The following is a 24,095-nucleotide window of genomic DNA, read 5'->3' as shown; positions in this document are numbered from 1 at the left end:
TCATTTCTAAACAACGGGTGACAAATGTATTCTAAGAGCTTTTGCAACTTAAAAATATTGCAGTCACAGAAATGAGCGGCTGACTTCGGTGCATATGCAGAACGCAGTTCATCATTTGTATTTATCTGAGCTTTTATTTCTAACATTTAACTGCCAACTTGTGCTTCTGCTGTGTTATGTATTTGTTTGTTCAGTACCTGGACTACCAGGACTAGATTACTATTTTTCTTCATCGCCCACAGGAGGATCTTAGTTTTGTCTTCTTTAGCTTCAGCTGCTCATTTATCCATTTATTTATTGCTCGTTGGCGAGCAGTGATGGAGCTAACGGCTGCAGCGTCATGTGGTTGAGCAGAAACGTAGAACTACCCCACATTTACATAAAGGAACAATTGGTAACAAAACGGACTCTTCTGAAACCAAGGTAGTTTTCTCTGTCAACTGGACTGGGTTTCTTCTCTTGAAGACGTTTCGCCTTCTATCCAGAAGGCTTCTTCAGTTCTGAAATCGCTGGGGAGAGAGCTTGAAAATATATAGCCCCTGTGGACCATCTGCATGCTAATGATCTGGGTGGTCACCTGAGAGTCGTTAGCAGGGTCGTTGGTCGGGTCGTTCACCTAGTTTCTGTTGAGGTGTCTCCCCTTTGTCTGCTGGATCACATGGTGATGAGTCACTGGGTCTCCTGGAATGGTGTGAATGTTTGTTTTGCTGTTGGAAGGAGTGGAGGACTGCATTGTATGTGGGTGATAGGAAGTGCCTCAGGCCACCACCTCTGTTTAGGGATGGTTTTTCCAATTTAACATGGATAGCTTCCTTGACCCCCCTTTCAAACCAGCGGTCTTCTCTGGCCAGTATCCTTACTTGGCTGTCCTCGAAGGAGTGCCCACTCTCCTTTAGGTGTAAGTGGACTGCTGAATCTTGACCCGAAGAGGTGGCACGTCTGTGTTGTGCCATTCTTCTGTGGAGAGGTTGTTTGGTTTCCCCAATGTACGGTTCCTTGCATTTCTCCTGGCACTGTACAGCATAAACAACATTACTTTGTTTGGGTCTTGGTGTCTTGGTGTCTTGTTTTTCAAGCTCTCTCCCCAGCGATTTCAGAACTGAAGAAGCCTTCTGGATAGAAGGAGAAACGTCTTCAAGAGAAGAAACCCAGTCCAGTTGACAGAGAAAACTACCTTGGATACAATGACCTGGATGACTGAGAATTTACACAGACATCGACTCTTCTGAAAGATATTTTGTCATTGGAAAACTAGGCAAGTTCTCCACAGAGGCCTGTGGAGCCATAGGGGCCCTGTTAATCCATTGGTTTGAAGTGGAGGACAATACTTTGGAGTCCCCAGTATTTTCTGCTGCTTGTTTAAGGCAGCCATAGCTGCCTTTGTTAATATTACAGAGAATAGTGAGTCTGGTTTCTCTCCATTTTCTCTCAGCTGCCAGATGCTCCCTCTAGCAATCAGTTGCTTTCTTTCTATCCTTTAATGGAGCAGCAGTATTTATAGCATCATTGGAAGATTCAGCCATGTCATTTTACATGTAACAGAACCCTGGCTTTCCACAAGGACTATATTTCGAACTCCTCTGAACATTGTTGGGCTGGCTGTGGCTCAGTAAAACAAAGGTTCTTGGTCCAATCCCAACATACTGAACCCCTAAAGAGTTCTTGAAGCTGAGTCTTTGGTACACAGTCATTCTTAATGAGTACGAGGTACTTTGTAAGTTAGTCTGTTATCAGTGTCTGAATGTGTATTTGAATCACCTGTTCACATGTAAATTAGTTTACTTAAATTAATATAATTAATTAATGTTAAACTAAATGCCTGCTGAATTCTCAAAATGCCACAACCTCTGCTTTGAATGCTTTCCTTTGATGCTTTGTTGTCGTGGAACAAAACAGGTTGGTAGAGAAGCTCCCCATGAGGACCTTTTACTTGGGATTGATTGTTGGCATTGATCAGCAGATAAGAGATTCAAACGTAGACTCAGACTTTTCTGCTGTACTGCTCATGACTCAGATTCCTTTGGGAATGAGTTCACATCAAGGTTCAGACAGAAAGTGTGTGTGTGTGTGTGTGTGTGTGTGTGTGTGTGTGTGTGTGTGTGTGTGTGTGTGTGTGTGCTCTAACATCCTCCCCCATCTGCCTGGGGCCCTCAGATATTCCAGCTCTCTGTGGAACGGTTCCTCCTCCGGAGTCTCTCATTCTGAATAAAGAATGTTTCAAACTTCCAGCTGCTGTAATGTGGTCGAGGGGACTGAACTTCCAGGATGTACCGGTACGTCTGGATCCACTCTGTCACTCCATCTGGACACAACCAAATCAAATTCAACCTTTACTGTGTACTTTGTGCACTCTAAACTGACTAGTCTTTGTATCCTGGAATTATAGCTAACACAAGGGAACACAAGGACAAACCCATAATTATTTAACAACCTGAGCTATAAACTTTTAGGAGGTTTATAGTTTGAATGTGTTTTGAATGAGTTTTCACTCTTTTCTCTTTTTGCACACATGGCCTAGTGATAGTAGCGGATATACGTCTGCATACTGGCTGCATGTGCGTGTGAATTGTTTCTTTTCTGTATTGTCAGTCTCTTCTTTTCAAATTAAAAAAGATATGGAAAGAACTCTGTGTGTGTTCTTCTACTCGCCACATATTGAATACCAAAATACACATTTTATGAGCAAAGTCAGGACACATTTTTATTCACCTCTCAGCATCAAATGATTGTTTGAAGGTAAAGACTTGGTTTTAAGGTTCAGGTTAATGATGGCTTCAGGTTAAGTGTCTATGGTTAAGGTTAAGAGCTGCAGAATGTCTAAGGTCTAAGAACGTCTGCACAAATATGCAAGTACAAGGATAGGTGTGTGTGTGTGTTTAATAATGGCACAAGTGTGCTTCTTACATGTGAGGTTGTATGTGTTGGTGTGCCTGTCTGTTTCGTGCTTTGTCTATAGGTGCAATACCTTGATTCTTATGAGAAGATGTCTGTGTGGAAATGTGGGCGTGTCCTAAATAAGGGGCTGTTTACTCCCCCCATGTCTCCTCTTCCTCCCCCACTCAGGCATCAGGATCAACAGGCTTATGCCGAGACCACTTTGGTTTTTGTTCTCTTAAATAAATCAAGCTTGACTTAATTCATCTTGATGTCCGAGCTTTTCCGAGCCAGTCACAACCGTCCTTCAGTGTTCTCAAACGCGCTAACAAAGAAAGGATGTGTAAAATCCACAGGAAACTGTGTTATTGTGACAGTAGACATTCCTCCTCTCTGATCTCTTTGCCTCTCCCCTATACAGCTCCTCAGGCTCTGCTCAGTGGCTACGAGGCTGCGAGCTGCTCGGGCGGCCATATATGGTCGGTGCATGCTGAGGTCGGACCCCATCTTCTTGGCTTAGCTGTAGCACGTCACTAGTAGACGACTGTCATGGCTGCGAATAGACGTCTTGGTCCTCTCTAGTAAAAGCAGAGGTCTAGTGTTCAGCTACATGTCAGAGCTGCTGCTTCTGTGACGCTGTTTGTGGTATTCTGGCAGGTCAAGCATCATCCCTGGATGTTTCCCCGGATGTTTCCCTGGATGCAATGTCTTACGTTCCGCTGGTTGGAGAGTGCCCAAGGTCGTGATCACAGTTTAGGTTTCAGCCTCCCATCTGTTAGATTCACAGAAATAAAGCACAAAACTCCAAGACTTGCTGCAAAATAAAGGAAATAAGTGGCCCAAATGTTAGACTCAGTGCTAACAGTATGGCAGTGTCGCCATATAACACATTTAAGGAAAAATAATACTATATAGTTTTATTTACAGTGCATGATAAATGATTATTGGTGAACGGTGTTCAGAGGAAGACTTCCAAAGGCAAAATAGAAATCATAGTTGTTCAACGACAAATTTATTGAAGGATTTTTTTCAAGGAATTTTCCAAATTCTTCTTTTAAACAACTCTGTTCACGGCATTCAATACCAAAGATAGAAGTGGCTTTTTTTGACGGTTCTCTCAAACCCTGTCATTTAGTGGTCTGTTTAAGTTCATTTTATAAGCAGATACAGCTCAAAATAAAGAGGAGAAACGATATAGCAACGACAGATTTACAGAGTTCTGATGCAGTGGTTAAAACTGCCCTGGTTTCCATTGATTTCAGTACAAGAAGAAAGAACGTTTATAGCTTCAATGACATGACTGCTGCATCACAATTAACACAGGGAGTTGTCATGTTTAACAGCACTTACATGATAACAACATGTGTGTTGGCATCTTTCTATTCTTACACACATGTTGTTGTCATATGAGTGCCATTAAACATGAAAATACATCATATGATGCAAATAGAACAATGCTATTTACTGCACACCTGTCTCTTAGCTGTGGCTTCCTTTTTTATAGCAGTAGTGAAATGATTGAAAGCCGAGGGTAATCTTAAAAAAATGCTTTTTTTTAATGTTGGAATTAGGCGGGTCTTCAGCTTCAGCCCAGCTGTGGCAGGTTCTTCCTGTTGAGCTCGCTGTTTCCAGTGTTTAACGCTAGATACGCTAACCTCTTTTCAATGACTTCCTTGGAAATTTCCTCAATTTCATTTCTCCAACCCCACACACACAAATATAGAGGCCCCTTTGTTCAATGTATGACCGTCTGCCGCTTTTAAAAATAGGTATCACAACCATCACATCTGCCCCAAACCTCCTCCACAAACGGTGACAATAAAACAAGATTCCTGGTAGTGTTTTTTCTCCAGATGCCCCCATCAGGACTTTCCTCACTCCCAGTCCTGAAATTTCATGACTCCGTCGAAGCCATGGTAAGAGAAGGGCTCCAGCACAGGGCTGCAGGTCTCCTGGGCGAGGCAGGCCACCCTGTTGTTTTCGCAGCTGTCCGTGCTGCTGGGGTTGATGTAAACCCCGTCTGCAGAGTGGATGGATGGGTCCTCATCAAAGTAGTTGTGGGGCCGCAACAGGACGCCACCTCCGTTGCCCACGGTAACAGTGTTGGGAATGTCCTCAGCGTGGGGGATGTGGAGGAAGCCAGCGGTGACCCAGGCAACTAGGTCCTGCATAGATATCAGACAATGTTACTGGCTGTCTGCATGATCTGAATGTTGCACCTGCACACAGGATCCAACACACCTGATCTACAATGCTTTCATTGTCGTCGATGTACTTGCTGAAGTCCACAGTTGGAGACCAGATGTTGTTCTGGTTGTACAAACTGCTGCTGGTCTGCTCCAGGTCCTTTTGCTTGGTGATGGCAACCTTATACCTGGAGGCAGAGATGCCAGACACAATAAGGACAAGATCTCAAGCCTGAAAACAAACAGTCATCTCAGATTAGCAAACCAGCATTCTCTGATGTATCAGAGTATCAGAGTATCTAACCTAACCAACTGTCTTTTTGCAGTTTCAATTCAAAATAATGAAGTTGCTTGTCTACTTCGTATGAGCAACCTAGTATATTGTTTTAGTCATGTTGGGGTGTAGTCGAAGTTCTCAAGAGTTGCCATGAGTTGCACCAAATAATAACTTGGAGCTGAGAGCAAAGCCTCCATAAGACGACAGGCTGAGGTAGGAAATAATCCGATTAAAGTTTTCTGTTTTTACATGCTCATTCTCTCGTGGACCTGGTGCACATCTGCATGTATAGAATTAAGAAAAATAAGACCCAAAATAAACAAATCCTGATTGTCTGAAAAGGTGACCTCATTGGAATGATCTGACTCTTTATCCTTAGAGAGTGAAGTGATCCTGTGTTGTGTTTCTCATTTAAGACAAAGAGGATGTTGTAAAACTGAATTAGGACCATTATGTAAACACTGGAATCCCAGATCTCAGTGTGATGTCACCATAACTCTTCCACTGTAGGTTTATTGGTTTTTCCTGGATAATACAGGACAACATTCCTGATCTTTGATGCACAGTGGGGAGGACGGGCAGCCTCGGGTGGTAGAGAGGTCATTGGAGGTCGTCCCGAGATGTCCCAGACCTGCAACGTGTCTGTTATGTTGAGCATGAAACTGACACTCAAAATTAGCCAATAAAGTATGTGGGGGGGTCTCAGACTTTGGGTTGTTAATCATCTGAGCCATCTGAATAAAAAAAGGAAGTTTAAATTTGCAGGAAATTGTTTGTGAGGGTTTCTGGCTCACCTGGCCCATGACATGGACCTCTCCTCAGGTTCGCTCTCCGGGAGGTGATCCCCAGCGAAGGTGAACACCTGCAGCCTGTAGGAGCGCGGATGACCCCAGCGGTTGACTTTGGGACTGGCGACATGGAGGTAACGGGGAGTCTTGGTATTGTAACGCAGTGCAGCCTCCTGCAGAAGCGGCATAAATACATTCATCCCACCAAATTTAAACAGCACTTTGGTGACTGCAGCAAAAACAAAATTTTCCTGACTATAGCAGAAACAACTGCTTTACATGTTTGTTTGTTTGTATTGTTTTGCTCTCAAAGATATCTTCAGGATGTCTCTACTCTTGATATTAACTCCTGCGTGTGGGCAGAGAAGGCCAACCTGTTCCGTATTCAGCTGCTCCTCCACCAGTTGAGGGATCATAGCATGGTGACCGGGTTGCCATGGAACCGACGTGTTGACAAATTTCATATCTTTGGTTTGGAAGACATTCTTAACACCTGCAGGAGACACGGGACAAGAACCTTAGTGGTGACGCTTGTTTGTTGGTTCCCTGAGCCAGCACGATTATTGCTCCTGTTAAGGTTTTGATTATTTAATTGATTTACACTTAAGACTCTAAACTTGTTAATGATAATTGTTGGAGCTGAGTGTGTAGCTGTAGTTTCTGTACATTTAGAGTTTCCAATGCTGTATGAAAAGGAGTTTGAATTTATGACTCGTGTCTGACATTTGGCTGCATATGGTGTCCTGCCCTTTACCCCCCAGCCTTTTTGAAATAGAAAATACGGTGGCTGTTTTAAAACCCTTTCTTTTTCTCATAGATTTTGTTATATTCCCCACTTACCCGCCACATCCAGGTCCACTTTGAAATTGATGAAGTGTGTGTGGAGGTTGCCCAGCACCTTCTCCGCCACCTGGTGTCCGTAATTCAAACTCCCCTCCATCATGTACGAGGAGGAGATGTAGCCGGTGGCGTGCACTTTGGCTTCCACCGATCCACTCTGGTAGAAGATAAAATCCCACATGTAGTCGTAGTTTCCGATGGCCGTGATGGTCCTCATGACGAGTGCGCTGTTCACCATTCCCCCATAGCTGTTGTGGAAAAAATCGGAGAAGTGCCTCCGCAGGGGTTGACCCAGGTTGTGCTCAAAGATGCATATTGAGTCCTCAAACTTGATCGGGTTAGGGGCATCGATGTAACGGTACGTGGTTATGTAGGCGGCTTCATAGGGGCAGTCCACACCTCGGACCAGTTGGTGCGCAAAGCGACCAATCCCGATGCTCGTGTCAAAAAACTTGGTGAGCCCCATTCCTGGGGTCACTGAACCGTACACTGACATGGCCTCTTGAACGCTCAGCTCGTACAATATTCTTTCATCCTTGAAACGCACGTCAAAAACCCTCATGCCCGTCAGAGAGCTGAGGCCGAAGGCGAAGCTCCAGTCCATGTACAGGACATGGTTGTCGCTGATGCTGTAACGTTTGCCCTCTGGGTGGAACAGCTGAGGTCCCACCTGCAGCGGCTTGGTCTTGGGTTTTAGTGAACCATAATCGCGAGACTTGGTGTAAAGGATTTTCTTAACAGACCCCCTGTCGTATTTTTCTTTCAGTGCTTGTACAGAGTCGAAGTACTGGCCGTTGTAGAGCACACGCTGTATTGTCCATTGGGACGAGTTTACGCTCTCATGGTTCACTAAAACCTCTAGTCCTACGGGGTGGATGTACATGCCGCTCATGTCCCTCATAAAAGAGATCCAGGTGGATCTGTCCCCGGATCGGACTCCACGGGGCATCTGCTCGAAGGCGTTTAGGTGCTTCGTGTCATCTACATCGAAGCTCTCTTTCATGAGTTTCTGTAGTTTGGAGAAAAACTCAGCTTCAAGAAACTCGAAGAGCACTGCATATTCCCCGATGGTCACAGGGCGCGAATTGATGGGGATGTCCGTGTTGTATCTCTCCTTAGTGACATCTCTGTGGTATTTGGGGTTTGGAAGAGGACCCACCACGTATTCCTTAACGTAGCCACTTTTGCCATAGAAGACCACCGCGGTGGCCTCTCTGGTCGGTTTGCCTTTGCCATCGTCCAAGTACGCAAGCGTGTCCGCCTTCTTCGGAAGAGACAGGTCGATGAGAAACAAGAAGTTTTCAGATGGTTTAGTGATCTGGTTGGTCGAGATGTCCAGGTCCTTCTGCTTGAGCATGTATTGCTGTACTTGCGAGTACTCCTCCCGCGTCAGGTCGGCGAACACGAGGCTGCGTTCATCATGTTTGCCGCGCAGCGGGTGCGCACGATGAGCGGAGCATTTGGGCGCCCTGCCAGAATACATGCTGATCAGCACGATGTTAAGGATGATGGAGACGAGGACGAAAAGGATCAGGGCCCATTTGATGACGGAATTCATCCTCTGTTCTACCATTACGCACGATCGGGTCGACAGAGGCGAGAGGAATGAGCTCCAGAGAGAAGTGAGCGTGAAATTTAAAAGTGAACTCCCTCAGCTCTGCTTTCTTTCATTACCACCCACCCGATACAGATCACATATCACCCCGCCCCTCGGTTGCAGGGAAGTTTAGGGATCTCTGTTTTACTATACTTTACGCAACAAGGCTCCGAAAAGGCAAACACTGACAAACTCCGAGCTATAAGACAGAACAGAAGACAAATAGATGATGTGCAACTGTTGGTGCTCCATAAATAATAGAACAGCTGCCAAACTTAATTAAAACAACTACTCTCATTGACTGGCGAAAACGCGTGTTTTCCAACACCAGCTTTGATAACGTAATGGTAAATGGTTCAAACATTAAGGAAACGGTAAGAGACGTTAGCAGGGACAGCAGAGCGTGGGAAAAATAATATAGAAATGCACAGAGTTTTATTTAATATGTTAGATTTAATGGAAATAAACAATTTCAGCTGCACATCAGTGACCCTCCACATTTATTTAGCATGTCACTCACTACATTGCAGCACCTTAGTGAAGTTGTATACTAAGTTGTTCCTACGTGAACTCCTGCACGATTAAGGGACTGCAATAATTTATTTGCCAGTGGTACACAAACCAAGAATTGGGATTGTTGCAGGGGCTGTTGAAGTCTACAGTCAGTTCATGAAAAACAGAGTACATAAAGAGCAAAGAAACCTTGTAAAAACAATAAAAACACTGTAAAAACATTAAAATCACTGCAGATTGAAACAACACTGCCAGACAGGGAAATGATTTGGACCTTCTGCACATAATGCAGGGTGAGGAAATGAAGGCTTATTGGTCTGGTTCGAAAGTAATGCTGTGATCCTTTTGCTTTGGTTTTTTCCGTGTCAGGTAAAAAGCTGCTGAAAGTTAGTGTTTTGGGTGTGATTATCCGGATGTACGTGCTGAGTTTGTGTCTGAGCAGGGGGTGAGCTGCATGTACATCGAGTCCATATAAGGAGGTTTTTCTCAGCAGCAGTTACAACTCTCCCTCTCTGCCTGTGTGTTGCCGTACCAGGTATCGATGCTCGAGGTGAGAATGCTCTCTCTCAGTCAGAGGGTGACGGTTGAGTCCACCTTCCCTCAGCAGCCTGATAAGGTAGAGCTGCTGCTGCGTTTCTTTTTTCACTCTGGCAGCAGTTTTCAAAGTCCAGCTGTCTGTTGTTACCTGCAGTCCCAGGAATCTGTGATTGTCAGCCCTCCCCACCTCAGCACCCTTGATGGTGAGAGGCAGGAGAGAGAAATATTTTATATTTCAGCTGCATTTAGAGTCAAATAAACAACAACAAGAGTTGAAGCAACAAGAGTAATATAAAACAGTTCAAGTCCTTAGATGGGGAAAAAAGTCCTTGGTAAGCACAAGGGTTTTTGTATTGATTTGGTATTGGGATAAAGCTACCTGTTTGAGCTGATAGCCTGTCCGGTGACCTTTGAACCTTCACATTTACACCAGCCTGTGATTAAAAGGAGCAGTGAAGCAGCAGATGACAAACAGTGGCCTGGGTAGAAAAATGAGCACACAGGAGGCAGAAGCTCCTCCCTAATTACTGGTTGATACATTGTAAAATGTGAACTGATACACAGGCGGTCAAGCAAATCCTTGAAAACCCACGGGTCGAAAAAGGTTTTTTTTGCAGACAATCATGATCTTATTGTAATTTCAGCGCGTTCATGGATCAGCACCAGCAGAATCATCTTAAACGTCGGCATTTATCCAGTAGTCTAACGACGTGCAACAGGCTGAGATTTCCAGAGCAAACCTGTTTTTCTTTTGGCCTGTCGTTGACTTGCTGCACTTCCTGACAGCCTGGTGGGAAATGTTTTCTTCCAGATTAATCTCACAGTCCCTCCCTCCTTTATTTTTCTGGTGTGTTTGTTCCAGACTTCTTGGGAGGCAGGTTTTTTTGCATGGTCCCATCACAATCTTTGGTTGTAGAAGATTGTTTTGAATTAGAAAATTGTTGTTACACTTTTTTTTACCACATGTATTTGTGCGTTACAGCTGAACAGCGATGTGAATTGTCTGAAATGCTTTTCTTTTGGGGCTGGGGCAGTGTGTACTGGAGCCATTTATCAAGCCCATCGCATGTGGGAAAAATGCAGTTCCTCAAAGTGGATTTCCTGCCTTTCACAATTCAGATGGAAGGAGTGTTAACAGTCCATGTCAGGGGTGAGGAGAGGCCTTCATTGTGCAGCAGGTTCTCCTGTTTTTTGTGTGGACATAGTGGTCTTGTAGAGTGGGTACTGGTCTCTCAGAAGTCTTTACTACTCCCTGCAGGTGCCAATGATCCAACACAGATGTTCTCAACAATGCAGCTGTGGACAATTCCTTAGAGGGCCCTGGTGCTATGGTAATTGCCTTGGCAATTTAGAGCTGCTCTCCCTCTCCGCCTCAAGGCCACAGATGATCAGAGGTAGAAGAGTTCCTTCATTCCTCATGTCAATGATCATCTCAGTGGTCTTGTCTGTGTCATCAGACTGGCCACCTCCTCCCTATAAACTAGGGAAGTGTTATTCTGAATACTATTTACTAATTGTAAAATGAATTTATTGAAGCATTGTACTTTCAATCTCCCTGTCAGGGTCCTGGGTGTTTGTTTTGGTGTTCTTTGGTGGTGTTTTCCCCTGTTCCTGCTCTGTTCCGTCTCCAAGTGGTGTGGTGGAGCCTTTACCTGCAGCTGGCACTGGTGACCATTACCGCTCCTGTTAACCAGTCGGGTTTTGTTCATTGCTCAAGGTCACCACAGCTTCCTCTTTTGGTGAAGAAACATGCAGGATCTTTTTCCCATGTCGAACGAGGTTTTCCCCTGCAGAGTTTGGGGCTTTTTTTTTTTAGACCTAGTTGGCGGTTTCCTGTCTGCATTCGGGCCCTGTTCAAACTAAACCCTAACACTTTAAAGCAATTTAACTTCATACAAATGTTTAGTTTATGACACGGACAACTGGTAAGATCTTCACATTCCATAAAGCCAAACAGGAATCATTTGCAGATGCCACACTTGAAGCATGGCTTGGATGAGAAGGGACCTCTGGGAAAGCCAAATTGGTCTAATTTTGACAGGAACTGAACCGGTTTACAAAGTGGAGTGTGAGAGCACACCACGATTCATTGTCTCAACAGTTAACTGCTCACGCAACACCCCGCAAAAGCAGTGAGTTCTGCAGCTGTAAATATAAATTACTCTGTCCCTTCGCACAAGTGACAGCAAACATTTGACAGAAAAACAGCCTTTGCTGAACAGAACAATAACAGTGCGCGCTTGCACAGTTCACATGAACTCCAGTGACTGCATCTTATCGCAACATTCTCCAAGACGTGCCAAACGCTGTAAATAATGAAGCTAAAGATCACTTGTGAAAGCCTCTTGAAACAATTTGTGTTCCACATGTTGCATGTGGGAACAGCCATGGACGGAGTGAAAGAGAAAGGAAATGGGCTCAAAACCACAGCGCACAAGTGTTGGCTTAGTCATCTGCCAACCTGAAAGAGTTTGGATTTTACATAAATGCTAATGCTAAACCAAAAGCATCACCATTTGCATAATTCTTAGCTTCCGATTACTTTCAGTCCACACGGAGTTAAGGTCAGTATGTTAAATATGGTGTCAGATGTGGTTTGGTACTGGTGTTTCTCTAGGGGTTCCCCCTCATGGGCCCCGGAAAGACTTTGATTGCAGCGCTGCCCTTTCTGCCCTTTTGCAGAAGCGTAAAAAATTGTCCCCGGATTGTTTGTCATTGAACATAAATATGTAGAAGCTGCAGCTCCACCATTTTCACACAGACAGGTGACAGAGCTTCAACCACAGATTGGTCACACGGATAGAAAAAAGAGTGCAATGCCAGTTTTTTCCTGATGATTACATTACAACAGTGCAAATGATCATTATTATTACTAGTCATTGTCATTATACCTACTCTGGTATGTCTGTGAACTGACAGTGAACCGAACATACCTCTCCCTGGTGTAAATATTTAGAAGTACTGTATGTTGAAAATTCTCTTCTCTCTCCCTCTCTTTCTTGCACAGACACAGACACACAGACACAGACACAGACACAGACACACACACACACACACACACACACACACACACACACACACACACATATATCCACATATACATCTGTTCCTGTTTAAGTGTAATCAATGGGTGTTTAGTTGTGACTGGATTGTCTTTATACATCACAACACTTTTTTCCCAAAAGAACCCACTAAAGTTCCCAGGATTGCAAATAAGCAGCAGTCACATTGTACTAAAATCCTTTCTCTGTCATTCTGCGGTGCATTAAATCAAACCTCAAACAAATGGCATAAATGTGGTTACAGGCTCTTCGATTCCAGATGTCTTGGAATTGGATTTTCTTCGTAAATACCAATAGCACTGATCAACTCTCAATAGAAATGTGTCTGTAAATTACAGGGATGCCTGTGATTGGGTTGATCCATAATGTAATGTTTCTTGATGTATTGGAACAATGGAATCTAAACAAATTTTCATATGGAATAGCACAGGAAACTCTAGTTGTGTAAACTGAATGTGTTTTTGGATGTTTACCTTTGTACAAATGTTGGTTAATCTTTCCATAGTCTCTTCTAATCTGATGTTTGACCTTCTTGTGTGTGCAAGGATGAAGCCTTCATGCAAGAATGGTTAAAACCATAAGCACACACACACACACACACACACACACCACACACACACACACACACACACAGCCCATCTCACAATCCTGTTTGACAAGATAAAGTATCCTCCCTCCAGTTGGCACATACTTCCTGAGCACAGAGTAGTGCAGTCTTAAAGCAGAAGTCCCTTTGGGAACACTTCAGGGGAGGTAAGATTGGCACAAACACAAACAACAGGTCATAAAACATGAAAATAACTTTACATCATGGTCCAGGCAAAACAGAAGTCCAGAATCTTCAATAACAAAGAATGAATGAAGAACCTTTGTTTACCTTCGTGGAGGTGTCAACAATGGGGCAAAACAGGAGTTGAGGGTAGTGTGTTCCATAAGCCCCTGCCTTTTACACATGTTTTCTTTCCTGTTTGAGCACATCAGCTGTAGAAATGGATGCCCAAACATCTCCTCTTTTACACATGCTCAAGTGACTGAACTTTTCTTTCACTGGTTGATTGTACCAACAGTTTATGACATTCTACTGGCATGTTTTAAAATGAATTGCCATCTCATGGTTATAATGGCATTCTAGGTCTTCACAGAGTGGATATCAGACAAAATATTTGCTTGAGAACGATGAACAGGCCACACAGCCAGAATGGATTTGGGTTGTTCCACTCGATCTATATCCAATTTCAATCTTGCTTGTGAATTGTTTGGCAAAGACATCTTACACAGAGTTAACCTTATTGGTAACATTATAGCTTTTGCAGAGGGGGGACAAGGGGAGCGGCTATGGGAAGACAGTAATAACCAGTACAAGATAAAAAAAACAAGGGATCTGATAATAAAAATAAACTAGTGGCTGTCACACATTGCAGCAGAAATTCTCATTATATCCAGGCACCACTGACTTTAGCATCTGAATGCTGAACGTGCAACACCTGCCCAAATGTGTATCGGGAAAACTGGAAATGTGATTATAAATTGTACATTTTTGACAGCTCTGGTGCAGTGGCCTATTTTGTCACCTGACTGCAGTTCAGGTCACTGCCTGTATGGTATTCCTCACATCTCCTAGATTACAAAGTGAAACTTAAACTTTTAAATTGTGGGGGATTCTTACAGGTGAAACAGGGATCAAATTTGGGTGTGGATAGAACAGTGTGAAAAGATAAATACAAATACTCCAAATCCTTATCTGGCTCTGTCTTTAGAGACAAGTTCATCGAACTTTGATATGGAGATGGAGCTTCTTTTTCCACAATGGAAAGAATTCAGAGAGGAAACAGAACATCCAAACAGAGGAGTATTTATATCTGTGCCGTTATAAGCAGGAGTAGTGGGCTTCAGTCTTCCTCACCAAACACTCTGCTGTCTGTTCTTTGTCCACACTTCATACCACTGACTCATATCTAAATAACTGTTTATTAACTGGCCCAATTCCATTTTGCAGGTCCATCTGGAAACAAATACTAAAGGGGACTTCAACTCACCTGAGCAAGTAGGTTTCGCTAGTCTAATTAACAACGTGGAAAAACAAACCATTAAACAAATCCCCAAAATTACATTTTGTGAAAATAACAGTGGGAGCAAACGCTAGAGCACCATGAGCAACCACATGTTGTTTTTACGGGCAGACAATAGATGGCGCTCTTTTCACACTGGAAGTGCTGTGCTATATTTGAAGTGATGATTATTATATATATATACACACACACATATATATAATAGATTACTGATGGATAATTTTATTTTAATTTTAGGTAATCCTGTGAAAGAGCACCACTGGTTTGTGAAAGGAAAAAATAAAAACAAGATTTGATTTACTTTTCACATGCTTTTTCTTCTTCACTGCTTACTGAAACACATGTTAAAAATTGTGACTGTAACAGCAGTGCAATAAATCCCGACTTATTTCTGATGAGAAGAATTGAGGATCGGACTGATGGAAGGCTGATAGTGTTCGCTTGTTTGGCGAATCCGTTTAAAGTACCGGTACATGAGCAATGAAATACATTGCATCGAATGAATGCATGGAAAGGGTGGGTAATTAAAGTGTATTTAACATGTTCACACTGATGACTCTGTTTATCATACAGAGCAGTTCACATACACGCAGACCAATTTTCTTACTGCAATAAGGCTTTGGGTAAAAAAAAAAAAAAAAAATACTTGAATGACAGCTGTTCTTACCTCATCCTATCAGCCAGCAGGTAACACCTCCTGGATTTCTTCCACAGCACATGTCTTAGGTTCCTCATTAATTCTTTATCAAGAAAAAGGATTAGTTTAGATCAAGACCAACATGGAACATGGGGAGCGAGACCAATGGAGCAAAAAAAGGGAATATATTCTGGCAACTGCAGGCAATATAGTAGGGTTGGGTAATGTATGGAGATTCCCATACCTCTGCTTTAAGAATGGAGGAGGTGAGTTGGAATAAAGATGAACTTTGGAATATTAATACCTAACAGAACAACTGACATTTTCCAGTTGAAAGTCATTCTGTATTTTTTGGAATATACCCTGATAAAATTTCAAAAACTTTAATAAACTATGAATAGTTAACAGTCATGGTGGCAATTGAAAAGTTAAATGAGCTGGATTAATGCTTTAATTCCATTAATTTCTTGAACTGGTTTATCACTGACAATATCATTTGTTTTAGTGCGTTTGTGTGTGTGTGTGTGTGTGTGTGTGTGTGTGTGTTGTGTGTGTGTGTGTGTGTGTGTGTGTGTGTGGTGTGTGTGTGTGTGAGTGTGTGTATCGACTACTAAAATTGTCTTTCTACTACCAAAGTGAGGACATTTTGTCTGGTCTTCACAACTTCAAAAGACTGAGGGTTAAGATTTTAAGGTTGAGGCTAAAATTGGGTTTAGGTTGGCGTCAGGGTAATTCACTTAGTTGTGATGTCTAGGGTTAGGGGCTGGTTAATGCTTTTTGTTTTCCCATGAAAGTCATCACACAGCAAGAACTATAAGGGTGTTTCTCCAGGAGTCTTCCTGTTGCCGTACTGCTTCTTCACTGTGCTGTGTGGTCTGCCACTCTTCCTGCTGGAGACTGTGATCGGTCAGTACACACAAGAGGGGGCTGTCACCTGTTGGACTAAAATTTGCCCATTGGCTCAAGGTAATCACCCAAAGATTTGGTTCTAAAATAATCCAATTACAGTGATCCCTCGTTTATCGCGGGAGTTGCGTTCCAAAAATAACACGCGAAAAGTGAAATCCGTGAAGTAGTCAGCTTTATTTTTTATTATTATTTTACAATGCAATACTGAACTATAGAATGAAACCAAAAATCAAAACCTGTTTTAAAGCCCAAAATTTGTTTAAAACAATAATTTTAATCTAGTAATACAAGGTTGGAAACATTGTCACTGGCGTATTTCCCAGTCCCAGCTGTGCCTCTTCGTCCTGACTCCGCTCCCCTGGAGCGTCTGTTTCTACTGAAGGCGCAGGAGTCTTTCTCCGAGAGAAGAACATTGTTATGGGTAGTTGTTGGCGCTCTTTCTTTTTCTGAGCAAGAAGATTTATATAAACGGATATGCCACCTTCGATTATATTTGAGAACTGCAATGAACGACTCGCAAAAAAAATCCGTGAAGCAGCGAAGCCGCGAAAGATGAAACGCGATATAGCGAGGGATCACTGTAATGTGGAAACCCATATTCATATAGCTCATATAAATATCACCCACTAAAACACTAACACTAACACTAAAGCAGCTATAAAAAAAAGACCATTGCGTTTGTCCAGTCAGTAATAAAGTCAGTACCTGCAGGTACCTCTCTTTTCCACAGGACCCTAATATGGTGGAGGGTTTCTTGTTTGGCAGGGCAGAGGATCCTGGGGTGTGAAACCGATTAAATGTGGTCTTTCCCTTGAAAGATCAGGACTACTCATTTTTTGTCATACAGTTTTTGGACTCAAGCAAAATACAATTCTTTCACTCCAATGATCTTATTTCCATTCACTGAAAAATATATTTTTTCTATTTACAGGGACTGGGTATTATACCATAGTTATCCAAATATACTTTAGAGTTTACACCATTGTTCTGGCCTGGGCTGTTTTCTACCTGATCAACTCTTTCAGTGGAACTCTGCCCTGGGCCACCTGCAACAACCCCTGGAACACAGGTGAGTATGTAACAGGTAATTAGGGCTGTATTTGATGAATGTGGTGCAGGGAGAAATGTTTGACTATTGTTACTAATGCGATGCATAGCTCAGGTCTGTTCAGTGAAGGAAATTATGTTTTCAGGAAATAGACACAAACCCATAAATACATCATCATCTATCTTCTTTTCCTTTGAGGGGTGGCATTGGACCAATAACAGTATTTATATCAGCAATTGAGACAAGCCAATTTACCTATTCACTAAATGTACATCTTTCAGAACATGCACACTTGGCACAGAAAAGCCCCAAACTGTCAGCGAATTTGAACAAGGAACTTTCTTGTTGTGAGGCAACAGCGCTAACCAGGGCTAGAGCCATCCATTGTTTAGATGACAGATTGGAAATAAAATGCTCAGTGTCAAGATCCATATCTTACAAATCAATGCATCTTAAATTATTCTCTGCTTTCTTGCAAACAGACAAATGTGTGGATCTCTCAACAGCAGAAGGTGGACATCTGATAATCAACAGTACAAATCTGACCAAGTCTTCAGTCTCTGAATTCTGGGAGTGAGTACCTGTTAGGTTCAAACAACCTGAAACACGAGAAAAACAAATGAGGCAAAGACAACAGTTTTGAATTTTACTTGCAAAGAGAACGGAGAGATGTGCTCAGTTACAGATCTCCAACACGTTCTGACGCACACCTCCCGCCATCCTTCTTTTATTGAAATTAAGAGGTCCCTAGTTACAGAAGTCAAATGTGTCTAAGGGAGAGGGAAAACACAAGATAGTAGGTCTCCAACAGAGCAAGAGACTGTAAATCATAATGGTGAGATTATACGTAGGCCTTCACTGATTTGATTAGTTTAGCACACAGACAGCACATTCTTCTATATCAGACAGATTAAAAGAACACCTCCTGGGTCATTGTCAGGCCCTAACCCTAACCCACCTCCTGGGTCAGGCCCTAAACCTAACCCACCTCCTGGGTCAGGCCCTGCAGCTCCATCTCCAGTCAATGTCACTTCTCCAACAGCCGCTGCATTTCTGTCGCCCTTGACCAGAGAAGTTCGAGTTGACATATCAAGCATCATGAACATTAAGCATTAGCAAATAATAGGAAACATTAAGTAATGAGAAACAATATAACGAGAATAAAGAATATAACAAGGTAAAAGCAAATAAGAGATAACTTTAATATAATGGATCTAACAGTACCTGTTACACATGAATAATAATAAGGGTTGAAGTACTGACTAAAACAGAGCCCATTTCTGTGTCATATAAGCAAACTGTTGCCATGTACAAACATAGAATTGGTTTCTTTTCCCGTAACAGAAGACGAGTGCTGTCCATTTCATCTGGAATAGAGGAGTTGGGTACAGTGAGGTGGGAGCTGCTGCTGTGTTTGCTTGCCTGCTGGATAACCTGCTACTTCTGCATCTGGAAGGGGGTGCGATCTACTGGGAAGGTAAAGATTATGTTCAAATATGTGAAATTAAATCCAAGTTTATTTGTATATCCTGGCAAGGGAAGTCACAACACAAAGCAGACCAAAGTACAATATCTGGCCAATAATGTGGACAGGATTTCTGTAGGTTTTCCCATAGTTTTCTGTGTGCGACTAATAGTGTCTGTATTCCTGCCTTCTACCTAATGATGACCCCCATCCTCCGGTAAAATAGTGTTTTAAAAAAAACGTGCTAAAAGGATGCACACAAGTACGCCCAAACATTTTTTTCATACCATAAGTGCTGTAATGTTCATTTCAATTTCAGGTAGTGTACTTCACAGCTATATTTCCTTACGTAATGCTGGCCATCCTACTGGTCAGGGGGTTGACACTTCCTGGAGCTTTCCAGGGTGTGGTTTACTACCTATATCCAGATGTTTCTCGCCTAGCAGACCTTCAGGTAACAGAGAAAACAATTGTTGTAGAACTGCAATACAAAGCTTAATGACATAAATGTATTTTGTCTCTAAATTAGGTATGGATGGATGCTTTCTCTCAGGTCCTCTTTTCTTATGGCGTGTCAGCAGGAACCCTCATTACATTTGGGAGCTTCAACAAATTTAAAAACAACTGTTGCAGGTGAAAAAAACATTTTAATAAGATATCTTTACTCTAAGTGTCACCCGCAGAATGAAAAGGTAGTAAAGAATTAAAATATACAAAATAAATTATGCTGAACATAAACATCACAAACTCAATCAGCAATCCACATTCAATTATTGCACAATCTCTTGTTTCGTACCAATTCATACATTGATGGCTATGTGATAGAAACCTGCATCCACTTTTCAAAGTACTTTGTAAAGAACCTTTATGACTCTTTGGATAACTCTTCTCTACCACTGATTACATGGAGGCCCAGGGAGTCAGTAGGCTATTCATTGAGAAGGATAAGGACTCTAGCAGTTTCTGGAGGGTAGTCTTCCTCCTGTTCAGGTTCAGCTGCTTTTCACAGGTTAGCCACCTGCACCATTAGCATCATCACCAGCTGATCTACCATGAGGAAGTAGTGGTTGTGGTGTAAACCCCATGCAGTGTGCTGCTACCTCTGGTTGCACATTTAAAATGCTAGTGGAATCCACATGACTAAGGTCTCCAGCTACAAATGGCAATTCTACGTGCATTCATTATTTATTATTCATCGCATACTTTAATCTGGGTAGTAGTAACTGTCAATTTTCACTGCGTTAGTGCACAACTTTCCCTTGACATCCACATACAATTCCCCTCATCTGGTCTTGTTGGTGTTGCTGGTCCTGTCATAGTGTCCTGTGTCATCTGCATGTTCTGAAATAAATGGATGAATGTAGCCAACTGTCCCTGGCAATGTTAGTCTTTAAAAGAAAAGGAAGAATAAGAGAACAAGTAAAAAAAAAAACACCCTCAAAAAGTTTGAACACATTCTTATTCTACAATAACTTTTGATATCAAAATATAAAATAGTAATCTTACAGTCAAACAAAATATACAAGTCCTGGTAAAATCTTGAGAATAAACAGAAAAAACATCTCAGATATAAAGAACATTAAAAGTGCTACATTTAAGGCTGAGCTATATACTTTGTATACTATAATGTCATCCTAATTTTGTGTTTTATTTGTTTGAACAATCATATGTGCATGTGCAGGGACTGTCTGTGGTTGAGCGTACTTAATGGCTCCACCAGTTTTGTTGCTGGATTTGCAGTCTTTTCAACTCTGGGTTTCATGGCGCAAGCACAAGGAGTTCCCATTGACATGGTGGCTGAATCAGGTAGGACCTCAAAATACACCAAGAGTTAAAATATGTCTCTAATCTATTGCTACAAATTAACAGAACTCCAATAATGCACAATGAGGAGAAAACATTTGAATCTTTTCTGTTCCACAGGTCCAGGACTGGCCTTCATTGCCTTTCCTCAGGCTATTGCCATGATGCCCCTTCCTCAGCTCTGGGCTGTTTGCTTCTTCTTTATGCTCCTACTGTTGGGAATTGACACAATGGTGAGTTGATGCAAAATTGTCCATGTCCTGTTGAAACCATTTATTTAGTGTTTATGCATTTGTGTGTATGTGCCAACTGACCCCTGTTAACAGCCAAAAGGCACTGTGAGTGCCTCTCTTCTTCTTTCCCAATGGTCATGGACTCAAACTCAAAGTATTTGAACTCCTCAAGACGAGGCAGCAAATCTTCAAGATGCTATATCAACAAAAAGGAGAGACAGAGTACCAAGCTACATAATCTTAAGCTTTTCCTCAACCATAAAGCACATGTGAACAGAGCTTACCAACATGTACCCTCGAACACCCTGAAGATGGTAGAGTTGGCCAAGTACTCTGTCAAATATGTTTTTCTTTTGGGGTTCAGCTAACAGACCAGATCTTCCTTGAGGACCCGAAAGGGACATTTCCTGACAAGAGGATACACCACTAGAATCTGCCACACTAGGTGTCAGCATCCAAGAATTAAACCTTCTCATAGTTTTCAAGCTTTGCATTATCTTCAGAATATTTTCATAAACAAATTTGTGAGGGTGTTCATTCTATCTCTGCAACTGTTGGTGTATGGTATATAATTGCAGCACAAAAGACTTTCACCAATGTAGAGAATTCAAAGATTCAGAAACGCTCAGGAAGACAAACAGTTCACAATCAGTGGCAGAATGCTAGGTCAGAGCAGAGGCTGAAATCTTGGTGAAGGGCAGAAGGCTTAGATGATTACCAGGAGGCAGATGAAACAGAGAAACCAGGGACAGCTGTGGTGGGTACCGAGAGATCAGGCAGAAGAACACTGGAAAGTCTTGTCCCTGCAAAGAACTACCTGGCAAAGGAGTGAGTGCAGAGATAGACTGGACTGATTGGATGTGATGAGGGGCAGCTGCCTGCATAGGTAATTTGAGTACCGTAGACTGATGAGGTGGGCGTGGCTGGCAGGCTGAGGGGGCAGGAACATTAGAAAAATACTGAGAGAGCTGTCTTAACTTTGACAATCTCTGAACTATATCCTTAGCCAATCAAGTCTGAATTTTTACCACAATGCAAGGGACAGTAGAAATGCCTATACGGATATCATAATTTATCAATTCAAAATGTAAATAAAAAAAAAACAAAAAACTTTCTTTTGTAATTATTATTATTTTTTAAATGTGTATAATTGTATAATTAATTAATTAATATAATAATATAATTAATTGTGGATTAATCTATAAAAATCATTTCACTTGTCTCAACTTATTCTTCATTTATCATATTGCAATTTTTAGTTTGCAGGTCTGGAAACTCTAATATCAGCGGTGATTGACCTCTTTCCAGCAGAGATGCGCCGACCATGGCGTAGAGAGCTCCTTGTCCTGGCCTTCTGTTGTGGATGCATGATTATACAGATCGTTCTCACCACTGAGGTAGTATCCATACATATCCATGTAAGTAATATAATGTATAAACTAAAACATATATACATTCTCATGTGCAGGGAGGAGTGTACCTTTTTGAACTGATTGACTACTATGGTTGTAACGGCAAATGTATTCTATTTGGATCTCTGATCCAGTGTCTGGCTGTTGGTTGGGCCTTTGGTAAGCAATCTCAGTTATTGCCACTTTATTTTTTAACTTTGTTTTCGCATAAGATACTAAAAAAAATATTCATTTGGAAGGTGGTCAAAATGAGATGAAGGAGGTGTACTGTCATCCTGTCTTTATAAAATTGCTTGGATGAGTCAAAGTAGGGTGCTTTAGGTCCCTTAGTGCGGTCCTTAGAGTCACTTCATTGATTCATGTAAGAAACAGACCTCTTTGCAGTGAGACCGTCGATCAAATACATCTTGATTTAACTGCAACATTATAGACTATGGCTATGAAATCATAGACATACACCTATCTTTCACTTAAAACAAACTTTAATTGTTGTGCAGGTGCTGAGCAGATGTGTAATGCTGTTGAAGAGATAACGGGACAGAGACCCTGGCTTCTCTACAAACTGTGCTGGCGTTACTTTACCCCTTTACTCTCTCTGGTGAGTTGCACAAAGCAGGAATCAGACTAATTGTTTCAAATCCCCATCATTTATCACAGCCACACGTATCCTCAATTGTCCAAATTAATCTCTCTATCTCTAATGCACATTCATTTTATACCAGTCATGTTAGATAATAGATTTATAACCCAAAAGAAGAGATTCCAGAAATCAGAATCATCATTTGATCAGATGATCAGAAATACTGTTCCTTAATACAACGATCTTAATTGTTTCCTTCACACTAAAGTTGGATGTATGGTTGAATATCAGCACTTTAATGGATCATTCAATCATAAATGTGGATAGTTGCAGACTTTCAGGTTAAAGTTTTCTTAGTCCACAAGCAGCAGATTACTCATTTCAATTAGAAAGTTAGAACTCAACACTTTTCTTTGCCACACTCAAAAACTACCAATGATGGTGTCAACTTACGGTAAACTCAATACTGACAACCTGTCATCTCTTCAACTTGTAATTAACATTGGCATCAGTTCGTAATTTTGTGCACACAACTGTGATATGAATAAACCACAAGCATCATCTCATCCCTGTTGCCCAGCTCAGCCTCTTTTAACTGTAGTCCTGTTATGGCTTTCCCTAAAGGTTGGCCTCATCTGCTCATTTCTCAACTACCAGCCTCTGAAGTCCAGGGGGGGTTATGTGTATCCAGACTGGTCCTACCATCTCGGCTTGGCTATGGCCTTGTCCTCGATGGTTGTAATTCCTGTCTATGCTGTTGCAAAGCTGTGCTTCACTAAAGGAACCCTGAAGCAGGTAAGGGTTAATCTTTGGAACACTTTACAATTCCTATCACCACCATTAATTATCTTAGCAAACAAATTAATATTCTGCCTGACTAGCTGTTGTTTTCTGTCCTCTTTGCTGCTCTCAGCGTCTGTTGGTCCTCTGGTATCCTGATCGTGGTGCTGCTCATCCTAAGAGAAATGGACACGAATCTGAGACCATCCACTTATCTGATATATGAGCTGCTATTAAATGCTTAAGAGAAGCACCTACTGACATGAAAAATATCTATCTTTTTTGTGTTATTCACATTCTCAACGCTTCTCATTTTGCAGCACAGCAAAGATTATTCCTTTCATGTGAGCACTCGCAGAAATTTTACCAAACTCTTTGTAATTTTATTTAACAATAAACTAAAGTCAACATGGGACTCATTGGCTCCAGTTGCAACTAAAACAAGAATTAAACCCCTGTGGAGAAATGCAGATATCAGAAAACTA

At 41.9% G+C, this 24,095-nt stretch overlaps 2 protein-coding genes across 3 annotated transcripts; one reads left to right on the top strand and one right to left on the bottom strand.

Annotated features, from left to right (window-relative positions):
- Positions 1-3,870: 3,870 nt before the first annotated feature.
- aoc2 (amine oxidase copper containing 2) lies at positions 3,871-8,599 on the bottom strand. Of its 2 annotated transcripts, XM_057014445.1 has the most exons (5): positions 6,966-8,596; positions 6,500-6,618; positions 6,132-6,298; positions 5,116-5,248; positions 3,871-5,039 (listed from the first exon to the last, which is right to left on the bottom strand). In XM_057014445.1, exons 1-5 carry the CDS (start codon positions 8,536-8,538, stop codon positions 4,749-4,751), a joined length of 2,283 nt encoding a protein of 760 aa, XP_056870425.1. In that variant the 5' UTR covers positions 8,539-8,596; the 3' UTR covers positions 3,871-4,748. The 2 variants fall into 2 exon arrangements, with proteins under 2 accessions (XP_056870425.1, XP_056870426.1); XM_057014446.1 differs by lacking the exons at positions 3,871-5,039; positions 5,116-5,248 and adding an exon at positions 5,259-5,968 and having other exon boundaries at positions 6,966-8,599.
- A 7,038-nt stretch (positions 8,600-15,637) lies between these two features.
- On the top strand, positions 15,638-24,051 carry LOC130515270 (sodium- and chloride-dependent betaine transporter-like). The gene is made up of 14 exons (XM_057015433.1): positions 15,638-15,646; positions 16,175-16,346; positions 17,221-17,358; positions 17,820-17,910; positions 18,682-18,814; positions 19,122-19,256; positions 19,332-19,435; positions 20,484-20,608; positions 20,726-20,838; positions 22,098-22,235; positions 22,307-22,409; positions 22,748-22,848; positions 23,455-23,625; positions 23,744-24,051. The coding sequence occupies exons 1-14, from the start codon at positions 15,638-15,640 to the stop codon at positions 23,834-23,836; spliced, it is 1,626 nt and encodes a 541-aa protein (XP_056871413.1). The 3' UTR covers positions 23,837-24,051.
- Positions 24,052-24,095: the final 44 nt, after the last annotated feature.

Source organism: Takifugu flavidus, chromosome 18 (genome assembly GCF_003711565.1).
Source record: "Takifugu flavidus isolate HTHZ2018 chromosome 18, ASM371156v2, whole genome shotgun sequence".
Classification (NCBI taxonomy): domain Eukaryota; kingdom Metazoa; phylum Chordata; class Actinopteri; order Tetraodontiformes; family Tetraodontidae; genus Takifugu; species Takifugu flavidus.
This window is presented reverse-complemented; position numbering and strand designations above follow the sequence as displayed.